Source organism: Manduca sexta, chromosome 15 (genome assembly GCF_014839805.1).
Source record: "Manduca sexta isolate Smith_Timp_Sample1 chromosome 15, JHU_Msex_v1.0, whole genome shotgun sequence".
Classification (NCBI taxonomy): Eukaryota; Metazoa; Arthropoda; class Insecta; order Lepidoptera; family Sphingidae; genus Manduca; species Manduca sexta.
Window position 1 is genome coordinate 8,494,657 of NC_051129.1, and position 22,695 is coordinate 8,517,351.

At 38.1% G+C, this 22,695-nt stretch overlaps 1 protein-coding gene across 1 annotated transcript in view; it reads left to right on the forward strand.

Annotated features, from left to right (window-relative positions):
• Nucleotides 1-6,020, forward strand: part of LOC115444434 (zinc finger homeobox protein 3) — a 134,047-nt gene extending 128,027 nt beyond the window's left edge. The window contains exon 5 of the mRNA XM_030170213.2: nt 2,427-6,020. Coding sequence (XP_030026073.1) covers nt 2,427-3,043 — 617 coding nt within the window. The 3' untranslated portion in view covers nt 3,044-6,020. The remainder of the gene's footprint in view (nt 1-2,426) is intronic.
• The last annotated feature ends 16,675 nt before the right edge of the window (nt 6,021-22,695 follow it).

The window sequence follows — 22,695 nt, forward strand, 5'->3', positions numbered from 1 at the left end:
ATGTTTCCCTTTTATAGAGTCTTGTTAGCTTATTAAACATATAAAGTATACATAGTATTAGTGCGTAAGTTATAAAGGCTATTTTTAATTAGAATCACGCACATACAATGTTTTAACTTATCAAAAACTGACAAATAAATAATCTTGTAGTTACATACTTAATAAATTTCTTTATTTATTCGTAATCTCTTTAACTCATACCATATTATACTTCAAACGTCAAAGTAACCGATACGATTTCAGCTCCGCAAACAAATCCTTACCCACCAACCTCTAGAGGTCCATGCAAACTCACCAGAGGAAACGAGCCTCCAATAATAGCATCCTTAATGAGATGTAAATGAGCGAAGAAATACCCGACTCAGCCCGCGTTATAATAACGCGTAACGACCTACAAGTCCGGATTAAGAAGCCCTTTGACTCAAACGTGGCCACCGGACCAACTGGCCGTCCTGGAGGCATTTAAAATATAGCATAAAGTACTTTAATGCTCACTGATAGAGTTTATATTGTCGTAAACAAGCGCGATCGTTAGGTGCGATGTGGGCTCACGCTAGCAGCACAATAGCGTGGTTATTTTGAAACTAATTGGCAGAAAGGGTTGCGAATTAACGTCAGGGCCATGGCGTGTCGTGGCAGCGCGCTTTGTGCTACCGACTCCCGATAAATAGTTTACGAGATACAATTATAATATTTGTATATAGGGATTTTGGTGGGAGTGGGGTTACGTCATACCAAATTCTATTTACAATCTTGGAGACTGTAAATGTTTGAAAATGTTAGTAAAATTATTTGTAAAAACAATCTACTTTACAAATTACGGAGTGCACTATAAAATTAGAGATGACCCAACAGCTTATTCATACACAGTATTTAATACAACAATAAGTTGTATGAGGTCAGTAAAGTAAATTCAGAGATGTTGACCTCATAGTAATCATCAATCCATAAATGGTAAAGCACATTTAACTATTTGATCGCTTCACATTACTATCCTATCAAAATTTTCACGCGCGAATTCGAGCGCAAACCTAATATCATATTTACGTATAATATAAAAAAAAAATCTAATCTTAATTGTATACTCCGTTATACTAGAGAAACGCGCCTAATCATTAGCCTAAGGTCAGAGAAACATGACATAGGCAACGAGACCTCATTACACAGAGCACGAGCGAGCGATTGTTAAAAGCTTGATTGAAAGCTACGTACAGTTTCGCACGGAATTATTCAGCTAGATTCCACACCGCGATTAAGGCTGGGATCGCGTCAGAAATGGAGATAGCCCTCTATAGCTCACGTTGGGCCGGTAACTCGGCAGTCGGCACCTTGTTTACTTGTAAAATTAAATTCATTTCCTAATACAGATACGTTAAATATTTGCATTTTATCATAGAGCTTTACGATTGTTTTCACGCTTGCGTTTTGAAAGTAGCTATTGTAATACCAAAATTGACGGCAAAGATGGAGAAATTTGATGCACTCCCTCGATAGTAAAGTTGAAATTTAACAATGAGTCATCTTTAACGATGAAAAATATTAACATTTAGCCTTATATCAAAGTGATGCCATCCGCGGCCGTCGATATAAAACTGCCGGTGGCACTCGCTATGTATTATGCATTCGTGAATATAAGCATAAACCAGCGGTGGAATCAATTACGGCGGCTCCGCGGGCTCGTTAGAAACGCATCACGCATGTACAATCGACTCGCACTGAGGTAAACAGCGTTTATCTGGTGCTAACCTATTGTGAACAATGGGACTGCCTATTTGGGAACACGCCGAGATCCGCGCGATTATATGTCCCGCCCGCCTTTCTTTTAACGATATGTTCGTGCATTGTGATCGATAACCAATAATATCTAGTAAATTGGTACCAAAAGTGGTTTGGTGTTTGCACGTCATTTTTATAGGTTGCTAGACTGGTGTTTCGAATGACAAGATTTATTTCATAGTTTATAACGACTATAGGTTTTAAATGATTGCACTATCTGTCACTGTGGAGTTTAGTTGGTGTAGTAGTTGAGTAATTCACCATCACAGCAATAACAAAGAATATTTATTAAAGCAACTACAAGTAAAAATTTAAATCGCTCAGTTTATTGATATGGTGAAAACATTGTAAATTTTTCGTGGGTCAGAGGTCAGTTCAGGGCCGCAAGCTGATCCCTACTCTTTTAAGTGGATTAACCTCTTTACAACACACTTGAGTGTAGTAGTCGTGCAACATGTTCCCAAATAAATACCGAAGCTTCACTGTATTATATTTTATTGTTTTTAAGGATGCATTTACTAAAGTATATGAGTAACTGAACTAAGATGTTAGATGCCAGATGTCTCACTTTATGACGTATCTTAAAAATGCTTAGTACATTAAAACAAGATTTTCTACAAAAATATTGAAGATAATTTATTTTGTTGCAGGACCAACCGGCAACCCTACCGCCCTCCAGCCGCAGCCACAGGGCCTGATTGTGGAGACCGGCAACGGCGCCAGCGTGCTGCAGCTGCCGGCCACCACTCTGGAGCAGATCCGGCACATCGCGGGAGACCCCGGCGCGTCCACGCTGCGCCTGCCGCCGCCCGCCTCGGAGCCGCCGGTGGGAGCGCGAGAGCTCGACTTCGATCTCTGTTACGTGTGCAAGCACTGCAAAGTAGCATTTCCGTCGCCCGTGCCGCTGCAAGCGCACCAGTCCCGCTCATGTTATGCGGGTCGCGAGGCTTCCCGGGGTATGATCCGCGTGGTTCAGCCCGCCCTCGAATGCCGCACCTGTCCCGGCGAGCGCTTCCGCACGGCGCTCGAGTTCCGCCGCCACGCCGACACGGAGGCGCACATGCGGAACCTAATGCCGTCTCTGAATTCCGCGCCGCCAGAGGCACTCACGCATGAGATGGAAGATGTCGTCAACCAGATCACGCTGCTAGCCGCTCGCGCTGCGCAGGAATCCGCTTCGCCCAAAGACTCGAACGCCAACTTTTGCGCGCCCGGGCCGCGCTTCCAGCCGCCCGGCGAGCTCCCCATGGCCAGCGCCGGGCACTAATCCTATTCTGACGAAATGTATAGTTACTATCTATCTGAGCCCCTCGCTCTCTCCGTTGTCCGACAACGCAGCAGTTCACTATTAGATCTTAATGCTTCTTTTCGTTGATGAATGTCGCTGCGAAAGCGGCTCTTTCCTAGTTATACATTAAAAGCTTGTAGTCGTTTAAGTATTAGGTTAATCGGGGGCCGACCTGTGTTGTCCGTTTTTATAAAGTTGTGACAGCGTCGGCGACAGTCGCTAGTGGCAGCTAGCCGGCGTTGCAGTTGTGTCCGTGACGGAGTCGCAGTCGGTCGGGGCGGCCCCCCGCGCCGCGCGCCGCACACTGGGAGGCGGCGGCGGCGAGGTGCCGGCGCGGCCGCGTCGCACGCCGCACATCATATCATACGTTAGACAGGTTTTATTATAATTCGTATATCGTTGCGGCGACACGCGAGCTGCGGCCGCGCCGGTGCCCCCAAACGTTTACCATCAACTCCCAGGAAAGCAAGTTCCTATCTTTATGGCATATAATATTATCGATATTGATAATTACGATTTAATTATTGTTTAAAGCTATGTAATACATACATATAATCGTTCTAATTTTAGGCATAGATACGTTCTCGTAAGAAGTTCCTGACGCATCGTAAATGTATGAAGATATATATAGTGATATACGTATATTGATTTTTTTAAACATGAAGCGAAGTTAGGTACGTATGTTAGGCAGTAGAGCGGTCGTCCTCTCTTGCGGGTCCTTCGCCCACGATACATGTTATCTCCATAGACACCAACATCAGCAAGGTTAATCTGAGCAGCGCGTCCTAAGTAGAGCAGTCGGCTGGTCGTTCGCGAGTGTCGAGTGTGACGCGTGATCGCAGCTGTTACCTAAGTAGGTAGCGCGACACGACACAGTAGACGGTAACCGGCATCAGTACCGACCGGCATTTAGCAGCCAACGCGCAAGGGAGCAGCGGCTACCCCGGGGTACCCGCGCCCACCTCGCGCGGCCCGCAGAGCCGCCCGTGGAGACGCGACGACACCGCGTAGGCTTATTGGTAACAGTTAATTATAATATTTATTATCGTAGCAAACTTTCCAAAACGAACGAACTCGAAACTCGGGCTGCGCGCCAGCGCTCAGCCTACCTCGCATACAAGTGAGTTTATTTTGGAACTAAGTGTGATTCTTGAATTTTTATTGATATTGTAATGATTATTAGTAGTGGCGTAAGTGAATGGAAGAGCGCGGTGCGGAGGTACATGCAGCGCCGGCGCACCCGCGCGTTGCGACGTCGCGGCGTAGTGTCGCGTCGCGTCGCGTCGCCACGTGCTCGCGTCACGTCGCGTCACTTCGCGTTAGAGCGCCGCACTCGCCTCTCGCCGCCCTGTCGCATGTATATTCATCACTTTGCCGTGTGCGTGGAGTCCTTCATATGTTCGATGGCGCAGAAATCACGTTATTAAAAATATTTTACATATTTACATTTTATCTGTCGGAGTGTATTACAATATTTTATCGACGAGCGAACCCTACTACAACATTGAGTTTGTTTTTTATAAAGTGCAATGTTTTATTCCACCGGTAGCCGGCGGTTCTTGTTACGTTTATATGTGTGCAATGAGCTCATGTTCGAGCGCGTTGCGTCTATCTCCTATCGGTTTACAACTCCCGGGGGCGTCTGGTTGTGTGCACGCCACACATTCTATATTGTGCGCAAACACAACGCGTCAAGGTTTCATTCTATTTGAAATTTTAATAACTAAAATCTATAATGCGCAGTGACATTAAATTATAAAATCGATGAAAAACCGGAGTATAATGACAGAACATGAGTATTTGTCGCATTACAAGGAGTTACACCCGGAGAGTAGATGCGAGGCAGACGCGACGCGGCCGAGCGGTGTTGACGCAAAGGCGCGCGTTTACAACACGATTATTTTGTTTGTTTAGTATTAGTATTTATTGTACGAGACTCGTGTAGTTGTTGAGGCGTTACGCATTGCGTTCAGAACTCCACCGCATCTCCACCGCGTCGGACGGACGAATATATCTATATATATGAGAATGATATTTTATTTTGATCGGTGTAAGTTTGGTTAGTGTAGGTGGACATGTCGGTAGTGCGATGTTGTGTCTCCGCGGACGTACGCCCGCGGAATGAATCATGGTTCCTATGTATATTTCAATATTATCGCATCTAGAGTTTCACTATACTTTCCGAATACAAATTTTAATATTTAAGATTAATTCGGACTAGTCTGTTGTAACTGCTACTATAGGTGCCGCCACGGCCATGTTGTCTGTTCCTTTATATAGATTATAATTTGATCGATTGATTCATATTGTACTTTATATTGTAGTTTTGTTAACCTCAGGACAGTTTGAAGAATTGCTTGAACCTTTAAATAAGTTACGCATATTAGTTCTCGATCCTAAAAAGGTAGCGTTCGTGTCTATCATAGTTCCTAATACTGTATTGTAATAATAAAATTATTTTTAAATTCTTTACTAGTGAAATATACCGTTCCTATTTAAACGAACTGTAATGAAGTTTATAAAGAAAACATAAAAATCCAATTCCTCTTTAAATTCTATTCACTTTAACAAATGTTGTGTTGTACGTGATTAATTTGTTGACAGTACTGTGGAAAAAGTTCTTGAAACGGCGTCATTTATTCTACCTAAATAAATACCGCTAGACCTATTTTATATTTTTGTCTCCGATGTCATTATAAGCAACGATACAATAAACAAAGAGTCAAATACCGAACGGAACACACTTCACAGTACTGTCACGCGCATTTGAGTTGTGTAGCAAACAGTTTGTGTCAATTTAAATGGAAATAGATGATTTGTTAGCATTTAAGTTGTGACTTCTTGTGCCGCATGTCGTGTGCGTAGCGAACTCTACGCGCGTGCTACGCGCCTACAACGCATGCCACCGTAGCCGACAACAGATTACGACTACATTGTCAAGTGTAAATGGTAAAAATAAACTCAAAGTTAGTTTATCAGAAAACTGGAGTTTTATTTTTTATTCCTTTTTATTTGTGCACACCGAATATGTACCAGTATGTAATAAATCCTTATTTTAAATTTGGAATACTGATTATTTAATTAATCCTCTTCCTTTGCCATATCTCTATTAATATTAGTACAAGATAATCATTAGTAAAATTCATAAAATATGAAATGTCATAAAAGACACTTTTATAACCGTAACAATAGTTTCATATGCTATAGAAGAAAATTATAAGACTGATGAAATATTTAACATATTATTTTAAATATAATTATATTAGCAATCAATCTCAAAAGTGAGTGCAATGCATAATTTCATGTATGCAAATGAACAAAGATGTCTAATAATATAGCTGAAAAAACATGCACAGTGAAAATGAAAATAAGTGTTTAAAATTAAAACAAATGAATTTATTTCACAAAACTATTGTAGCTTGGTTTTAAGTAACATTTTGAGTGCCCTTTATCATGAATATAATAAACATCTAGCAAAATATTAACAATAACACTACGATATCATAGTTTCCACGGCACAGACGTTTTATTTGACACTTCCACAAACACAAACATTAATACAAACAAATCAATATACAAACATTATAACAAGATGGGCTTAAAGGTACAGAATCTAACCATGCGAAGCGACGTCAACTTCAAAGCTTTTTTTCTCTAATCAGCCAGTGTTTGAAATATAAAAAACAGCCCTCAGGCAAAGAAACTGTCACCCCGGCGGATGCAAAGGGGATTCTCGCTAAGTTATTGATTATATCGGAATAAGTCGCGGGGGCCGACTCCACGCCCGCTAACCCCACAGGGGGATGTATTGGCATTATTTTACATACATGATACATAGTTGCATACGTAATTTGAAAGTGTGAGGGATATAAGTCTGCGTAAGCTTTTGTGCGGATGTATTGGGGTCAATATTATACCCGTGTTGTGACAAAGAAAATTGTCTTCAACACAAAGTTCTTTTATGCTTACCAATACATACTTACCGCGAATCGGTGATGATGCATTGTGTTAATAATCTAGAAACTCGGATGAAAATGTCTAATACAGATATTGAAGTATATCATATATAAATTATTGTGATCGAGTTCTTCTTAACCAATCATATAGTTTACAAAACCTTATATCAATTACCTACTACTCAATATTCAGTATTTTAACTAAATTTGATAGCTTTGTTTTTACTTAAAAAATCGTATATGAGACCTCGACATAAATTAAACACAACTATATTTAATTTTACTAGCGTTATACTTATTAGTTACCTTTAAAATACAACATATAAACTGACAAGGGATTCGAGTAATTTATTTGTCGATTCATGAATAACTAACTTAAACTATACGATATTTAAGTTGACAGTTAGATGGCTTTTCACCGTTTTACCAATATTACCTAAACTAAATTAAAGAAAAGAGTGATAGGTATTTAAATGTTGCAAGTACCTAAAGCAAGCGCTGAGTGACATTCGCTTACGCTTTTTATGGACACTAGATTTAAGTGAGAATGGATCGATAAATTAGAAATTGGAAGGTTCCGATGCATTCTCGTTTCTAGTTGTATTGGAAATTTTTATGCAAGTCATCCTTAATTTTTTACTTTTATAATTATTTATTAGGAGTAAAGGAATGTATCTGTAGACTAGCAAAAAAACTTGCAAATAAAGTACGGTTTTATAGCAATACTATTCTTATTCGACTACCAATATAAATCCGATTACAACATACCGGCATAATTGTATCAACTGGCGAGGGATAATCATCTATCGTCAATCAATATCTGTACCCCACCCCGCTTACCATTTGGTGCATTACCATTTGGTGCAAGTGGTTCACTTTGAAGGGTCTCTATAAAAAAATGTGTCCTCTTTGGACTACAGGTTTGAACATTATGGTAAAGTATCTATGCATTGTGAGATTTAGCATGAGGTCTCTGAATGACGAGCAATATGTAAACTATATATTGACTTATAATTAAAAATTCTATACTTTGTTACTACTGTTTATGGGTAGTGATTACCACGAGGCTAACAGTTACTTGTCTCATCACCCAGTATAAAATGAAACAAGAAATAATAAAATCACCATAGCAGAAGGCCCGTTCCCAGCAGTGGGATAGTAAATACAAGGCTGATATTTCTAAACATGGTTGTACCATAAAAATCCTTTGATAAAAGTGAAATGAGTACAAAGTTCGACCTGCGTCAGTGTCATGCCACTTCAGGGAACTTTGTAAGAACAATAAACTAAGTTAGTGTAACAAAATTCTTAACAAGCAAGGTCACATTAAGGCCTCTACAACTTTGTCGCTGTCATAAACCCACGTTTGTTGTTATTGCTGTCATATATGTACTTAAATGTTAGTTCCTTATTACATACATACATATTGTTGAAATATAAAATATATCATTATTGATATAATGACAATACGTAATTAAAATGTGAAAAAGGTGAGTTAATCGTTAATCTGTTGAAACAAATGATATGTTACTTTATCTCATTAAAAACACATGCGAGTTCATCCAAATTTGTGCTATAAGTGGAGAATGACTCGAATGATGGCAATGACGTTGCGAAATCATGAGTACACTAGCTTCACCTCTGCTAATCCCTTTAAAAATACACGGTGAACCTTACTCTAAAAATAAATAAATATATTATGAATGTAATAAAGCAAAAGTAAGATCTGCAATATAAATACGTAAGACCTATACACAATATGTATACTATATAGGTATTGTTAAGGGCCTGAGCGGATTACCTAGTCAAGGACACAACGGTCACACGGATCCAACATCCAAGACCTTAATTTCGTACATACAAATTGGAAGTAAATAACAATCGGCTTATCCACGTGTCTCGAGAAGCTCGCGCGACGCCGCGGAAACGGGAGCAACCCTTCACATGCTCACGCCAAATCCTTAACGCGCGATTTAAAAAAGAAAAACTAACTGCGTGGGGGCGGTCGGGGGTGATTGAGATGGAAATGTCGATTGTGCCGCTCGTCCGCCGCGGATCGACGCCGATAACTCCACTCATAACGATGGGGAGAGAATTTTAATGTGCCACCATTTTGGCGCAATGCTCAAATTTTACGACCGCCGAGTCATTATGAGGGAAATTATTGGCGCTCTGATTGCTTTACCAGTGATAAAAATTCTCAAGTTGGCAATAAGGTGGAACTAATTCCGAGTTAGATTGTAATGGTACTCGACTAATGGGACGTACTTTGTATGGCGGCTGAGTGTTACTGCCAAAGATGATGCGTCTTCAACCGCACAATTATATTGTTTTCTATTCTAAAGCAATTCGATTTCAATTGTAAAAGTAATGTGGTTATAATCAGATACAATTTAGGGCCATATCTTGGTGCTATAAATACTAGTTTGTGTCTAAAATTACTTTGGTATATCAATTCGCGTACGACGTAACGAAAATAACCTTTTAAGTAAGTACTTAATTGTATTTTATGTGTATAACTGACTATATGCCTAATATCAAAAGTCAGGCCATCCTATAAACCACAGTGCAACAAAGATTTTGAAATAACAAAATACTCCGTGACACTATGCTGAGCTTGAGACTGACTACTCTCAATAATCAGATATTAGATCTCATTTTATCGAAAACATACGGAACCTTTGATTTTTTGAGACAGAAAACTATTTGCCCACTACTGCTTGAAAGCAAAAATGGACATGATCATTATTGTTTTAAACTACCATTACCACAAATGACCTATTGGAAGAGACCTGCAGCAAGCGATCTTCTGCGAATTTTATGAGGTCATCTGTCCACCTTATGGGTGGACGTCCGACGCTGCGCTTACCAGTTCCTGGCCTCAAAACCTTCATAATATTACATTTTCATAGTAAAATAACAACAGAAAATAAATGAACAAAGTTAATATGAATTGCCATCAGCACTAACAAACACAACACAAGCAGTACGTAACACCGGTCGCAGTAGCCGACACAAGATATATTACTATTCAACTCACTTAAAACTCAAAGTCCATCAAAAGTTTTGAACAAAGCTTAAAAGTTAAAAGAAAATACCCGAGTCAGGTGGAGTGTTTGAATAGAGAAAGTTTTAGGTAGTGATTAATGAACATCCAGTGTTTATGCGGAGCGCTCTCGATGAGGATTAGCCACTCAAACTTCCCTCCGTAAAGCTTTATAAAAATTATACGTCGCATCGTGTTGAGAAGTGGCGCCGTAATGCCATTATTTTTAATATTGCTTTATTTTTAATGCGTAGGATAGAATTATTAACTTTGTCAACATAGACAGATTAGAAAATAAGCCGTGGTGGAAATCGATAATTTCCATATGGAAATTTTATATTTAACTGACGTTTTAAATAGAATGAAAAAAATCGACAGTTAAAATAATGTACCTATATTTTATACAAATGAATAAAGCCCTTAATAGTTTGGCATTTAGTTATACTGTTCCATGTTATAACTTCATCCTTTTACATTATATGTCCAAATGTGGAATGCAAATACTCTCGCAGAATCCGTTTACGGCGTCTGACTCCCCAGGCCGACCAGCGGGCATTTGTACACTGGTACAAATTGCGCACCCCATGTTTATCTCGGCCGACCCCTTCCAAGTATTTATCTTCAACCCTTCGCCGCGGCGACATTGCATCGACTTTGTAATGTTTTGTTCGATTCCCGATACCAGACAATGGGTTTTATATTTGATCGAGAAGTAATATTCTAGGCTGCTTTTAAAATACAAAGTTTACTTTGAGTTGTGAGGTTTAACATGTAATATCTAAGGGTGACAAATGTAATACAATGCTATGCTGTAATTCAAAGTTCGGTAGTATAGTAGAATTATACATGGTCACGACACATATCGGGCAATCAGATTGTTCGTCTCATTATTATCAAAATATAAGAATAATCTTATTTCGACTGATTATTTTTATATTACTAAATCCTGAAACTATTTCATAATATTTCCATATTTACCTAAAAACGTTCTCAAAAAAATACGAAATTAAAATTTGTTAACCTAAAAATCGGCCCGTAAATAAACGAGGTAAAATTTTATAATTTTTAATAGACAACTACTATTGTTCTAAATCGCACAACATTCACCAAACAATACAGTCGTTTGCACTTACAATTACATAAAAGGTCGACAATGAAAATATGACAGCCGCAGCCCAATAATATTCGAACTAACTAGATAATGTAGACAGTAATTTGCTAACACCGTCAAATGCCAAACGTTCGCGAACGACGATTGTTCATAGTTAAGTAATTGAGTCCTTCTTACTATCTAACTCGAATCTTACTGTTGCCGTCATATTTTTTATGGTTATAAAATACTAAGTGTTACGCGGATTCGCCCGCGTGAAAAGCCCTTTCTACTAAAAGGTGTCTAAACACAATTACGATGCCAGAACCATCTATTTAAATAAAATAAAAAAAAAACTTTATTCCCCACGGTAAATTATGGGCAGAAAATGTAGCCTATGTGTTAATTCTAGATATGGTCAAATTTCATCCAAATTCGTTTTTTTTCAGGTTACTTCTAACAAACATTCGGACATATTCACAATCTTTTGCAATTATGATATTAGTAAGACCTAAGATAAGATTATGTTTTACCTTAACAAAGACAAACCCTTATTAGGTTTAAGTACCTACTAACTGTTATCAATTGCGTCAAATACTGAAAGATAAGAAAAGAAATGCTGATTAGTTGGACTATATATTAATCAGACTGAAGCATACATCACCCACTCTACTAATCTATTTCGTGTTGGTGAATTAAAGAATTTACTATTGATTGCATAGTACCTGCGTATAAGATCAACTTGGCTCCTATATAGAGGCATTTTGGCATTGCTTTACTTAATGAAACAACATACTTATCTTTTTGAAAATAACACTTTACAATAAGTTTCTCGAACCATAGAAGTTAAATAAGAAAGCTAATAAGATCTTAAGTCCAAATATTATGACTCAAGTGAACCTAAGGGGCAGTGGGAACCGGTTTTTCAGTTTTAAATTGTAACTCGCGGAAGTAAATCTATGCGATTCGCGTTTCATCGTGTTAGCAGTGCTGAACAAATAGTGCGTAAAGATAAGACAAAAGAGTTCAAATTAGTCACGTAAAAAAATTACGAAAATTTATACAATCTTTATGTCTAATTTTCTGTTCATCGATCCCTTCGGTTAACTACTCTAACTTTCTTAGATTTTATTAATTTTAACAATGTGATATAGGAAATTTTATTCATACCGTCTTTTATATTTCATAAACGTTTTAATTCCTTTTCTATTTGTAGTTCTAAGACCGAGACTATCGATCTCTTATCTTCGAAATCATCTGAACTGAATTTAAATCTGCTTCCTTAACCCTTCTCAATCGCTGGCGAATACAAAATAACATTCAACTAAAAACCGTTACATGAAACTTAAAGACCATTAAATTGAATACGCAGGTATCACAATCAGAGATCAATCGAAAACAAGTCGTATAGTCTAAATGGGCCCCGGTATAGATTTATAGCCATAATTCCGTTTGCAAAAGAAAACACCGAGGTGTTATCGAGGCCGTATTGACACTTTAATGCCATTGTTTGATTTAGAGGGCTCATTACAGGCGCGGGAAGAATGGCGATCGTGAGCTGGAGGTGCGAACCCGACGCCCTCACTCCATGCAGATATTATTACATTACTTCTTCGTACAGTGACGCTCTAACATTTCTGAAGGATGGCGTCTTGCGCAACTGTTGATGTTTGGGAACTCGCAAATGCTAGACATAGATGTGGTATCCAATAAATAAGGACATGATTTGTAAAAGGATTGGAAACCAAATGAAATGTTAAACTTAAACAACAAGATACTGTGTAGCTATGAAAGATAAACTATGATATCTGACTCATATTTTTGTAAGATATATTAATTGTAAGCGAAGATTTATCGTTAGTCTAAAGTTATACAATACTTCTAAACGATACGCGATACGTCCGATCCTCTAACCCTTTAGAGATGAGGAGATACGGTCAGGCAAAGCCTCTCGGCGGACTCCGCGTCCCGCGCCGTGCCGCGCCGTCCCGCGCGTGCCAGCCGGCCCGTAATAACAACAGAAAATTTTACGCTCCGGGACAATGCGATATAAAATTATCTGTTAGATCCAATAATCGCACGGAACAGCCGGGACTTAATGCCGGCCAATCATTAGCTACGAGGGATAACGGGCCCGACGGCCACCACACTCCATTAACGTTGGAACAGAACTGCGCTGTGCGATGCCCCGTGACCAAACGTCAATGCAACCTCTTAAAGTTAGCGAGTGTGTTTGTTACAACACTTACAACGCATCCCCGAGGCGCGAGTGTCCAGCACAATGGAATGACTTCATCGTACCGCAACTCACTGCGTTTACAGCGTTTCTCAGAAGATATACTCGTTCGGTTTCCCGAAACGGCAATACTTCACACTTTGTCTAATTGCTGTCGCGACGCCGTGAAAATCTAAAGAGAATACATACATAGGTACACAGCGCTGTTAATAACTGGAATGAAGACGCGATTAAGTGCGAGCACTTATAAATACTGGTAATTATTTTATCGGGCCCGACTAAAGAGGAGTCGGGCGCATGCGGCCGCACTATCATTAGCGCGAGGAGAGCGATCAGTTATTTACGCGGCCGAACCGCGAGCCGAGCCGTGTTGGTTTACGGCGAGCAACCCCCGAAGGAGATGCATTCCGCCGTTCCACCGGCTCACGAACTCACGACTGCACAACAATAATTACCCGTGGGTGTACGCCATTATACTTCGCGAGCGATTATTATCAATCGTTGTGCTAGCGAACGGTCACCGCTTAGAACCCGATGTAAATGCAAGTAAATTATCGTAATGTTATAACGAGGGATGCAATGCAGATTATTCGATAATTATACGGAATAAATCAAAATCTCGCAAGTGCAACGCGTTGTGTCCCTTTCTGTCGGGCGGCGGGGTTTGGTCGTCTTTGTCGTTTGCGCCGGCGGCTGTCCCGCGCTGTGTCGCTTTGTGAGAAGCTTGTGGGCCAGCTTTGTTCGGACGCCGCCGCCGGCGCTCCATACTTCACCCTAACTCATGCCAGCTTGTTGCTAATTTTCTATCACTTCTATCACGTGGTCACTTAACTTCTCTACGTTTGAGAATTTAGTACCGGTGCAGCAATCCGTAAATTGAAGCTCTGTTGAGAAACTATTTCCAAGCCGACAGTCTTTAACTTGAATTTACTAAAGCCTACATACTTCAACCACCGTGGGAGTAGACATAAATGCAAATAGTGAACCAATAAATATATTACCATCTTACAGCATGCATACGTATTACTTTATATAAAATGGTAAAAAGTATTTTTAAGAAATAATCTGTTCCGCCGCATCAAGCATTAATCTGATTTCCTGACAAAATAAGTCTTTCGACATTGAAATTAAACTAATTTTTCGGATTCTATCGCGGTTTTTTGTTTTTTATTTTTCTCCCGACGTTTCGAAGACTTTGCAGCCTTCATGGTCACGGGGGGGACTGAGGTGTTGTTCATCCGCAAAGTCAAAGTTACAATATCTACCTACATTTTACAATTATACAACTTTTTTTAAATTTTTAGCTGTTGGTGGTCCGATCTACGCAGAATGAGCTCACAGTGTCTTGAAGTCTGGCAGCCGGTCTTTTGGGTTCCGATTTAATTAAATGTAGAACTGGATCCCAGGTGTCGCGAAAGGTCGCGAAATCATTGAAAGGCTGGCAACACCAAAGTGAGTATGTGCAGATGTATACATAGATATAGTGAGTATGTGCCTATATTTACGCAGATATTGTATCTTTAACCAAATATAAGTAGGTATATTATATTATGAATATTGTCCATAGATAGAATACTATATCATCTATGTATGTTAAGTGAGTTTTGCACACTTTTCTGTTAAGAGTACCGCGTACAGAATATATCTTGCATGAGTGAGTGAGTGGTTTACTGTAGTACCAACATTCCCTGACTATAAAGTGACAATATGGCCGAAAGTACAAATGCGCGCCATTTAAGTAGAACTTTTGAAGTTGTGTTTAACTAAAGATCTAAACATAAAAGTGAGTAGGTTTTGTGTTACCTTTCTATTCGTACACGTGAGTTAACTTTGTTTCATTTTCTACATACACACACGTGAGTTGGTTTTTATTTTACTTTGATTTACACACCGCCGAATAGCACGTATAACTTATAACATTATAATTTATTTGTCTTACGGTGAATGATCATTTACTTACGTTAATTTGTCTGTATACAGAATTTACCATGTAATCTAGACATCTACCCGCGGTGAGCGTGTTAATGCTTCCAAATGGAGAAATTACTTATAACCAATTTGAAGGGTGTTTATACTTACATTTACACTTTGAGACGCTGCGGCGTTCCAGACTGATAGCAAAGACTTCCATAGTTTAACTTAAATGGAAATCCTAACAGCATGCCCAATAAGGTTTATGGCTTGTAACCTACCTAAATGAATATCTCGCCGTATGTTCTCGTCTGGAGAGATTCCGTGTGGTTGGGAGCTTAAAGCCGCACCCTCTGAGGTCTGATGCTCTTAGCGGACTTATATGGAGGTGAATGCATGACCACAAAGCGGTGATCCTTGAGCCATCCGGTTGGAGGCGACTGGCAATCGCCCGGTACTTCCCTCGTAGAGTGGGGAGGATCCGATTTAATTATGCTTTAACATTAGTAACCTCACTTTGAGATGATGCCGAAAAAGGCTCTATAACAATATTAATATCTCGCCGTTTGTGCTCGTCTGGAGAGATTCCGTGTGGTTGGGAGCTTATAGCCGCACCCTCTGATGTCTAGTGTTCTGAGCGATCTCGTATGGAGGTGAATGCATGACCACAAAGCGGTGATCCTTGAGTCATCCGGTTGGAGGCGACTAGCAATCGCCCGGTACTTCCCTCGTAGAGTGGGGGAGGATCCGATTTAATTGTGCTTTAACATTAGTAATATAACTTAGAGATGATGCCGAAAAGGCTCTATAACAATTACGAATTTGTTTGTGCACTTGCTTATTGTACCAAATCAAAATCTGGAACGTCGCGTTACTCTTTTACTATTTTTAGCACCCTTAGGACTAATATAAAGCTTTGGCTCTAACTTATATTCACGAGATTGAACTTGTACTAAATTATTGTTCTAATCTTGACCAAGATAACCATCCAGTATCAGTTCTATAAGTCTTGGTAGCCTACTCACTGGCATTGCGACAGCAATGTCATAGATTCATTTATAATTAACAGGAGCAGTCTCTCTGACGTGATACGATAAGGAATTTGCCGCCATCTAGGAATGTTGTCTTGGAAGACCACAGTCCGTATAAAACAGAACATTACAAGGTATGTCATGATGCTGTTATCTTTCGTTTCCTTCCGACATATGATAAACTTATTAAAAACCCTTACTCATAAATGCGAAGCAGATTTAGACATAGTTGATTTTGTTCTCATATCAAGAGATAACCGACACTTACAGACATTGAACATACCTAATTTTATATTTTTATTAGGTGCGACATCATCGCACGTGATATTTTACCTTTTCGCCACTAAACCCCCAAACGGGCGAAAACACCAGGCTTGTGCAAGCTTCCAACCATCTTCCCTATTGAAATTAGGATGTTTTTTAATTTCAATAGCCTCGCGAATCATCCTGGGCAGGAATCGGTGTTCTTTGGCGAGGATTTGTGGCTTGTCTAGTCGCAGATAATGATTGGCGCCTCCTTCAGAGTGTTCAGCGACTGCAGACTTCGTCGAGCGTCGGTGTTTCACGTCAGCTATATGTTCTTTTACGCGGGTCCCTATATTTCTTTTTGTTTGCCCGATATAAAAAAAAAAGTTGTATAATTGTAAAATGTAGGTAGATATTGTAACTTTGACTTTGCGGATGAACAACACCTCAGTCCCCCCCGTGACCATGAAGGCTGCAAAGTCTTCGAAACGTCGGGAGAAAAATAAAAAACAAAAAACCGCGATAGAATCCGAAAAATTAGTTTAATTTCAATGTCTAACATTCGCGTAAATATAAGAAATCATTATAAGTCTTTCGAAGCAACAACTGTAAATGTCCATCCCCGCTTGACACCTTAGACCGACACCCTACGGTTCTTAGACCACCTACATTGCTACTACACTAAACACCTTCTTATAAGACGTTAAAATTGGCCCGATTCCCAGCTTATTAACTTCATCGTTGATCATTCCCAACCAGCATCACTGACAAGCTAAAGACAGAAATGACTTCGTAGTAAGCTCGATCTCATGTAAAACACATACGAGGTAACTTCTATTCATTCGCACTGACCCGATTTACACAAAAACAAATTAAAGACAAAGGGCCAACAGGCTACGCTGGCCACTCGAAATGCCTTAGGACTTCGTAAATTGTAGCCGAGGTTCACGCTCCTCTCATTACCGTGGCCCATAATGTGTTCCGTCATCGAGATTAACTCTCTTCTAATGGTGTTTACACAGATACAAAGTAGTAACACCTTTTAGGGCATTTAAAGAATAATAACATAAACAAAGAAAAATAATTTTAAATCAATTCGAAATTTAAATAATTTTTTTATTAATTTACATTGTACAGCGGTTAAATTTACTGATGAATTAAACGTTTTACATACATTACCGTTTCGAATTCCAAAAGTACATTGTGCAACTTATTTTGTCGGATACAAATCACACACGTGTAAGATATTCTAAGAAAATCTGCGGCCGTTATTGCCCGAGGGAGGTCAGCCCCCGCCGTCTCCGCTTACTACAAACTGACATTTCTTATAATGTTTCTACGTCGTCACTATTACAATTGTAGCTAATCAGAGCTTTGCCTTTTAGTAAAATGGTCAATTTCGTTCTTAATGCTGTTTACCCTCGTTTATTGGTAAACAGCGTGAAATTATTTTTCTCATTTATAAAATGTTTACAAAAAGAGAAGTTATGTTTATAACATGAAATATCTAATGTAAGTAGGTGATGTTTAATTTTTAATATTTTGTGGATACGAAATATTTTTTTTCATTTCATAACCTTAGTTCAAGAAAAGAGTAATAGCCATGTCCAAATGACATTTGATGATTATAGTTATGTAAGCGATGCAAGTTTAATAACGAACCGATCTCTGTATAGTAAGAGTTAGTATTATTTGTGTTATATGTTTTACATTCTTAACTTGGTTGCATGTTACTTGGTAATTTGATTAAGGTATATTTGGTAGTAATTTTATAATTAACTCTAACTCTAGTAGTATTAGGTCTTGTTTCATAACTTCTGAGTAAATATTACTCATCACATAAATAATAAGGATAAGTAAAATATATAAGCATGTATAAGCGGACCAAATACAACAGTTACATTCTATGTATTCTCCCAAATAATTAATGATAATAAAATGAGTACTATTTACATTAATTGTTTAATATGATAACTGTCAAATAAAATTTACTATAAACTTGTGAAACGGCCCTTAACTGAATAAAGTTGAATAGAATTTTAATGTTACTATATATACTTAGATTATAATAATTACTGGGCCATGTCAGACTAAAAATTCTATAACATTAATTATAAAGCACACAAAAAGTAGCATCGATCAGTAACATGATTATGATCATAATGTGTAATAACTACAATTATGTATAAGTTTACGTATCTTTACATCTTAGTTTAAGTTTTTGCAATTGTTTATCATCAATACGCCATCAAACTTGGCACGTATGCATAAAATTTCAAACTTAACTGAAAATGATTGTAGGCGGCATACACTATAACATAATAAGTTAATTGATGGTTTCTCGAGTGATCGATCTATGAGGAATTGCAAAGTGTTGGGAGTGGTGCGGTCGCGGCCGGAGAGAGGGGAGGAATTGCGCCGGCGCAGCGACGTGGATGACCGCCGCGGGCGACTCACTGTCTCACCTGCACCCAGGGCTGGCGCGTTATAAATCAAACAAACTTGTTAGTTTCAACGCGTATATATTACCTTTATTAGCATCCCTGTGTTTTATGACTGTTAATTGGAGAAAAAGTACTGTCGTGTTCGAATTCCAAACTCATCTGTTGTCAGGTGGTCCGGTGGTCCCGGTTTAAGGTCTGGAAATTACTATAAAAGTCGACTTACTATTGCTATAGCAAAATGAGCTGCATTAACAAACCCCCTCGTCTACAAACCGTGCAGGCCATGTAGAGCTCCTGTTATCAAAATATGTACATAAAGGCTCCTTCTAAAACAAGAGACTTCATTCATCGTCCTGCCTTCATACATAGAACATGATTATTATGTTCCCTACCACGAGCCATTGTAGAGCCTTATTAACCACTAGCCTATATTAACGCGGCCAGGTGAGGCATCTGTAATAGATTTGTATGTGGTTTCCTGAAACCGCAATAAACATCTTGTCCAATAAAACAGTAATCACTCTATTTAATAAATATTGCTAGATATGATATTGATTTGAACAAAACTAAGTGTTAAAAAAGGAATGTCCATCATAATGAAATCATGTTTTTCAAAGCATTATAATTTGCGAGTGGGAAGTTAAGTTATTGAATTATGAATGATTATCCCTATTCTAAAAACGCAATAACAAAAAATCAGTGCGTAGTAATATTATGAGTCAACAGGTCGATCTGGAAATCTTTGGAGAAAGCTCATGTTCAACAGTGAACATCCTGCGACTGATGATGAGGATGATTATGAATTATAAAGGACACTTACAAAACATGTATTTTAATAACATTTTCAATACCGCACAGCCCTACCTCAGCAACAGAACAAAGCAAAAATTGCTAAGATAATGAAGCATAATGCAAAGCGTGATATAAACTTCATATCCGCCTGAGGCCGGATTAACTTGTTAGTTAGAGTCTACCCTCGCACCCCAGCTCTACGGCTCATCTCAACACCTCTCATCTGATGATTAGATTCCGTATGCGATGAACAACGAATATATGTTTTTGTACCTACAATATTCCATAGATAGATTTAAAGTAGTTTCCATATTTAAATGATTTGTGTAATTTTTCATATATTTCCTGTTTATTACACTAAATCTCAATTTAAAAATGAGCAATCATATTAGTTAATATAAGAAATTTAATCACCCCCGGCTTTTAACAATTCGGAGAAAAAAAAATTCTTGAAATCCAAAAAGTAATCTTTCTAATCTCAAGTGATCCAGCAGTAAAACTAGATTATTTTAATTATTTTTTTGTATGCATTTATGTGCCTTTCTGTTCTAAAGGGGTATGCACATTACACACGCTTATAATGTTATTATTAACAAAAAATCAATCAAAGCGAACTAGGAATTGAAAACTAAAAGGCTTAGTAACTTCAACCTCAAATCCCATTAACTTTAAGATAATAATTGTAAAGTATTTCTCACATAGCTGGATGCACACTCACCTTGCCCCAAGAATAAGTGCGGTCTTTGGACTGTTATGATATTTAAGAACCTAACGCTGATATTTAACGCCTCAATCTATAGTATTGTAAGTAACATAATATAATAGTAAGTATAGTATCTCTCCTGATCAGGTCCTGAATAATCGTGTTTTGCAAGGTTAATACAATTAAAATACAATAGACACAGCTTTGACGTCAGACTAACCAGTACAGCGATACATTGCTGTAATAAAAAATATATATTATAATTACGAAGTAGGATAACGCCAGATATGTTATGATTTATGATTCAATTTAGGTAGTGTTAAACTCATATGATTAGATTTAAAAAACCCACATTCAGGCGTAGCAATATTGCAATTGAATCGAAAAGATTTCTCATGCCGGCAAAATCGAAAAACTTCTATCAAGTTTCGATAATTCATATCGTATAAAATTCGCGGTGTGATGAAGAGCTTCGGCTACAGAAAAGAGCATCATTAACCATATAGAGCTACAATTTTCATTACATAGAGTATGTGGCAACGTGAAACAACGGTATAGATAATTTTAGTTAGTCATGTTAATTACAGGTGTAATGGCGGCGGTAAATAGCAAAAGCATTACTATAATATATTAATGCTCCACTTGATCTACTTGCATCTTTTTTCCTTCAACATACCTATTAACCTTTTGCATACTTCATTCCTGTCAATTACTGGTCATTATCAGTTAATTGCATTAATGTATCGCTTGCACTAACATACTTAGGATTTCAACTTTTTGTAAAAATAAACGAACAAAGAGAACAAAAGCATCACAATCAAGCGAGGATCAAATTACATAGCTAACTACGTTCCGGACCTCTGAGGAATTCATAAATATCTCTTAACGTGTTTAACCCCAAATCACTGTAAATTATTATTGGAAGTTTACATTATTAAAATAATGAAAATGATCGCCCGCGGCCGCCTGCGTGCTTGGTTGCGAACATAAAAACCACTTGAGGCGATTAAAAATAAACAATAATTGGTCCGGCCATTCACGCATGTAGCCTCATTAAAACAATTAAATCTTGATTGAACAGAAATTATAGCTGTCGATTCTTAAACATAATGCGGTGGTGAACCCTCGCCGGATTCCGCTCCGAAAAAAGATTAACGTTGATTTTAATAAGAAACAATTATATACGTGTGTATGTGTACAGTCTACGTCCCACGCTCAAGTAGTTTTAGACCGGTTACACGTAATTATCAAAAATTACAGATGGCCTTTCTTGATATAATTTAGTATTTTTTGTTGGCAATCGTGTCCCTGTATTTAGATTCATACACATCTCCGTACAAGCTTGTAATCTCGATGGTCCCGCTGGGCCGGGCCGAATTCTTAACAGTGATAATACGAGACCAAGGACTCCTCGCTCTCTCAGTCGTATGTTTCAATCTATTTAATTATCATACAATTGCTACTACAGCGTAAATATTGTTTGTGACACGCGTACACGAACATATTAATTATCATAATTATTTGTGACTTTAGTTTTTCCACGAGTCTCTAGAATATCGCACGCCATTTTTAATAACACGTTCTACAAAAATTACACAGATGTATTACAATATCAAAATACTGTTTTTTATTAGTAGGTTTAACTAACTTATATAAAAAATTTAACTCAAATCAAGGGGACAATAGTAGGTATTTCATACGAGTATGCATTTTTTTGTCAAATTTGTTATAACTTTATTCTCATAATTACAAAAATGTATGTATCCATGTTAGACTTCTTTTTGGCCTTTACCCTTCCATTTCGGGCAAGGCACTAAACATAAAATTATGTATGTAAATTAGATGGTTTGTATGATTATAATTAATTATGTGAAATAGGCCATCAATACGAAATTAGGGATGATCGTCGACGCCTGAACCTCGATTGTGACCTTTTTTAATGTTATAACCTACATGACGTTGAACATGTTTACAAAGATTAAAAAATATAAAAATAATTACACTCTTGACCGCAGTGATACACAAAGGTATATTCTTAAAATATTTACCTTTAATTTTTGTTATAAATTTTAAATACCATTTATACAAAAGTGATAAGATAGTGTGACCTAACATAGCCCTGTTCCTAGCAAAGCCCAATTATCAAAAATCCTACTAAAACTTTACCAAAACACTT